Here is a 4,914-nt window from a genome sequence, read left to right on the forward strand (position 1 = left end):
ACTTTCGTTGGCCGAGCTGGCTACTTCCAGTTTAACGCTAATGTTTTGTTGGGGTTGTGACGCTGATTTACAAACACCTCTTTCACCATGAAAGACAGTGGGAAAAACTCTTTTGCGGCCAGAAGGCGTCACGTGACAGACACGGTAGTTGCAATTCCACTCTTTGGCCACTATGTCAAATTAGCTACAAAGCCAGGCACACAGCACTGTTGCTGTTGTTAGCACGGCTAGCCACCGTCATTTTGGGCCTTTGCATGTTTGACTGCAACGAGGAGAGAGGCGTGATGTAACCGCCATATTGAGCACACGATCTAACTCTCGACAGGAAAGCAAATTAACTTCTTTACCATAAAAATGTTAAATTTTTCCTTCAATGCGTCTGCAATATGTGTATGTGCAGCTCTGACAGCCGGGGCTTAAAACACTTGTGTATTTACAGATGAACCTGACTTAACTCTCTGTGTGTGTGTGTGTGTGTGTGTGTGTGTGTGTGTGTGTGTGTGTGTGTGTGTGTGTGTGTGTGTGTGTGTGTGTGTGTGTGTGTGTGTGTGTGTGTGTGTGTGTGTGTGTGTGTGTGTGTGTGTGTGTGTGTGTGTGTCGTTTGTACAGCAGCCTGTGAAAGTCTCTGCGGTTGAATCAATACAGCAGCAACAACAGTCTGCACCTTCATCCGTAATGGCATCTGCATCCACCGCTGAGGGGCCTCTTATCAATCCAAACCCTCTCCCATATACAGTTTAACTGCTCTTGGAAATATGCACCGCTAAATATGAAAATGGTCCTTTCGTAGCCGGGATAATATGGCAAAGACGTTTTGTCCCCGCAGCTCTTCATTTTGATGCAAATGTGAGGCAGCCCTGCAGGTTCGAGTGAAGGGGGGGAGGGGGACCAGGGGAAATGCAATTGAGGGATTTCTTTGTGAGGCCCAACGCAAATCCCAAATGTTCTCAGGGCTGAAAACAAAAACAGCATGGGTGCTGCACCGGCCACGTAGACCCCTTCAATAGATGCACCTTCTGCGGCACAAAAGCACAGAGGGCTGAATATCTCTCTCCCCGCGTCGGTGGGAATTTACGACTTCAGCCATCCTGGATCCGGTGCGGCTGAAGCCACCGGTTGTGTTATTAGACATTATTTTGGGGACTACTCGAGTGATGAAGGGAGTCGCCATGAAGTGACGCCCTATGGGAGCTCTCTGGCCGGCTCCTCTGTCTGTATGAAGCCAGTGTACCCGGTGGCATGTGGCTGGGATTAGGACATTTCACTGTGGATTAAAATCTTTTCAACGCCTCCGTGGCCACTCGCGAAAAAGAAAGGAGTCTGAGTGGAGGTCCAGTGAGCGCTCTGGGCCCATGGTCTCACTTCGCAGGTACGTGGAAACTTTTTGTTTTTGCAGAAACTGAGGGCGGACTGATTATTTACTTATTCAAATTAGCGTCTAGAGTTTTGAGACACACTTCAAGTGCCCTTCACGTCTCTAACAACAGATGTGAGTCTAACATCAGACACATATAGTGTTTTCTTTTCCTTGCGGTTTACAGCTGCTTACAGGAAAGTTACTCAGAGATTATACAGGATTGTAAACTTCCTCTTGTTATTACCACTGTGCTCTCTAGCAGAATATACTATAGCGGCTTTGCCAATTATGTAACACAAAGAAGTAAAGGAATCCAAGGCTAACGGTTCTTCTGTAAACCCTAATTAAGGCTCAATAACTGTGAAAGCAACAACAGCACGAGCAGGGGTCCTTCTAAAATATGAAAAACAAATGGGAACTGTTAAAGACAGTCGCTAACAAAGATATAACATACATGTCTAAAACGTTTTAGCAGCATTTTTATTTTACTGCTCAAAGTTTCTAAAGATCTTGAGTCTGTTATGTAAGACTCAAAGTGGACCACGTGGTTCACGCTGCACAGAACAAACTCACAATAACTTGTCGTTCTAAAAAGATTTCTAATCTAATGATGAAAAGGGAAATTGGATGTTTTATTTGCATGCTCGGACACACACTCTTATTAGTGAGGGCGCACTCACACTGTGCGTCCGTCCCGTGCCCCGTGCTTTAGGGTCCTTGTCCCCCCCTCCAGGCCCGTTTGTACTCACACTACCTGGGCCTCGGAGAATGCTTCTTGCTGCCTATACGTCATCACGCCGTAACACGTCACGCGCATTGATGACGTCATGGCGATGCGTGGCTTTGTTTCCAGATTCTTCCGTAGACCTCAGAGTTTTTGTGCGTCTTGTCGACTGTTTTTGAATCTTTTCATCGACCAAATCTGCAGTAAACACTCCACCTCCGCATCACACCAACGTGAACCTTTCACCGCCATTGTTTTAAATGTCCGCGCATGGTCCCTCCTTCTTTTCTCTACGTCCCAACAGGTGCACAGGAAATGACCTCAGAACCACCGTAGGCATCGTGCTCGTACACGTACACGTGCGCACGCTCGTGCTCGTACATGTGCAAACGTGCTTTACAAAAGCCCACCTCTCTCAGACTGGCCGTGGACGGCCAGCTGGCCGCAGTTATGCGCGGAGCGGTTGCACTCACACTGGTCAAACGCACTAGGCTTGACCCGAAAAAGCTGTTTTGGCCCGGTGCGGAAGGACAGTGTGAGTGCGCCCTAAGTCTAACTTTATTTGAAGGATAGTGGGTGTTGTATGCTGGACAGACTGCGAAGACCTTTGAGGTAGATTTTGTGAACAATGACTTTGACCTTGACTCGTATGAAGTGTTTTCCTGCTCTGAAATAAGTCGATCCTTGTGGTTATTCATCTTCTTCTTTCAAGCTCCAGGATGCTCCAGGTGTTCCAGGGCCACATCCAGCCAGATGGACGCCCAAGCCACAAATCTCGCCTGGTCACCAAAGACGGGCGCTGCAACATCGAGTTCGGCAACATCGAATGCAGCGACCACTTTGCGTACGTGATGGACTTCTGGACCACGTTTGTGGAGCTCCGCTGGCGCTACGTCCTCCTCCTGTTCGTGGCTTCGTTCACGGGCAGCTGGTTCTTTTTCAGCCTGCTGTGGTACTGGATCGCACAGAGCAACGGGGATCTGACGGGGCAGAACCGCACAGATGGACACGTCCAGTGCATAGACAATGTGAACGGCCTCACGACGGCGTTCCTCTACTCCCTGGAGACCCAGACCACGATTGGGTACGGCGGCAGGGCGCTGACCGGGCACTGTGCCGGCACCGTGGCTCTAATTATCGTCCAATCTCTAATCGGCGTCTTCATTAATTGTTTCATGTGTGGCGTCATCCTGGCCAAGATCTCCTTACCCAAAAAACGGGCAAAGACGGTCACCTTCAGCGACACAGCCGTCATCTGCTTGAAGAAAGGAAGTCTGTGTCTCCTGATCCGAGTGGCAAACCTTCGAAAGACCCTTTTAATCGGCAGCCAGATCTACGGCAAGCTGCTTAGGACAACTATCACATCAGATGGAGACACAATCATTCTGGACCAGGTGGACATTGACTTTGTGGTCGACGCTGGGAAGGATAACTTGTTTTTTGTTTGCCCTTTGACCCTCTACCACGTGATCAACACATCGAGCCCATTCTACGAGCTGTCAGCGGACACTCTCCCCCACCAGGACTTTGAACTGGTGGTCTTTTTAGACGGGACCGCCGAGTCCACCAGCTCCTCCTGTCAGGTCCGGACCTCCTACGTCCCTCAGGAGATCCAGTGGGGGTACAGTTTCCTGCCCATCATCTCCCGCACCAAGACGGGAAAGTACCGCGTGGACTTTTCGAACTTTTCAAAATGCGTCCGGGTCACCACGCCACACTGCGTCCACTGCTTCGAAACAGACGCAGAACAAAGGAACCACAACGAAGAAAACCACAACACCCAGCAGAAGTCGGGGATCGACAACTTGGGGTTTCAGGTGATTGACATTCACGACTCCGTGGACATCACTAAGATGTGAGCAGCGAGGAGAGGAGCTCGAGTGACTCACCGTGTGGGGGAAAAGTCACTTCCTTTGAAGCAAAGTCTCACTGTTAGTCAGACTGTCTCGACGCCGAGTGAATCAGTGGAGAAACATTTGCTTCCTCCAGTGAACATTTGCGTTTAATCGTCGAAATATTCAAAGTGCGGACAAGAAACTAAAACTGGAGCGGGAGTTAAGCTCTTCGCTCAGCAGCTCATTACAATCAAAGCACTTTTGGGACTTGTGACTTTGTCTAGGTGGCGTGTGGAAGAGGGGGAACAAGAGGGATTGAAGTTTTGACGCATGGAAAAATGAAAGGGGGGAAATTTTGGATGGCACAGTGGGTACGTCTAGAGGAGATTAGGGTCTGAGCCTGTTCTAATGAAAACTGTGTGCTATGAAGAGCGCGGAAGACCGTAAAAAGTAGGACAGGCCTTTGGAGATTTCACATCATTCTGACTGAACACTAACTGCATTTTGTTTTTATCATTAACTTGTTGATAATTAGGAAAATGTGGACATTAGCTGCAAAATGAGATTTGAAATGGGAGCAGTCGTCATTTTGTAGATTTTGTAACTTCCTCTCAGGGAAAATAACATCCTTAGCTCTTTTTCCTTGTTGTTCATGTTAGTTTGCCAATGCCTGGTTCAATAAAGGTTGAATACGTACAAATACAATAAATCTTTATGTCTTTTTAATAAATCTCCACGTTGAATTGATTGATTTTGCCAGAATGTGCAAGAAAACAAGAATTATTATTGACAGAGGTGGAATATCTATATATATATAAAAGTATATTCACTCAGGTGTTACTTTACTTAAATATGGTTTTTCCATTTTATAAAACTTGTACTAAACTAACACTATCTGTATTTTGATAAATAAGAATATATTGTGGTTTAATTTGGTGTCAACTGAATATATTTGGGCACTTTAGGCTCGGAGAAATTGAGAAATTCTGGCGTTTTAT

At 47.2% G+C, this 4,914-nt stretch overlaps 1 protein-coding gene across 1 annotated transcript; it reads left to right on the forward strand.

Moving 5' to 3' along the window:
- Positions 1-2,791: 2,791 nt before the first annotated feature.
- LOC310956464 (ATP-sensitive inward rectifier potassium channel 1-like) lies at positions 2,792-3,940 on the forward strand (the record flags this gene model as incomplete). Its single annotated transcript, XM_083926689.1, has 1 exon — positions 2,792-3,940. The coding sequence occupies exon 1, from the start codon at positions 2,801-2,803 to the stop codon at positions 3,938-3,940; it is 1,140 nt and encodes a 379-aa protein (XP_083782815.1). The 5' UTR covers positions 2,792-2,800.
- Positions 3,941-4,914: the final 974 nt, after the last annotated feature.

Source organism: Echiichthys vipera (assembly GCF_963691815.1).
Source record: "Echiichthys vipera genome assembly, chromosome: 14".
Lineage (NCBI taxonomy): Eukaryota > Metazoa > Chordata > Actinopteri > Perciformes > Trachinidae > Echiichthys > Echiichthys vipera.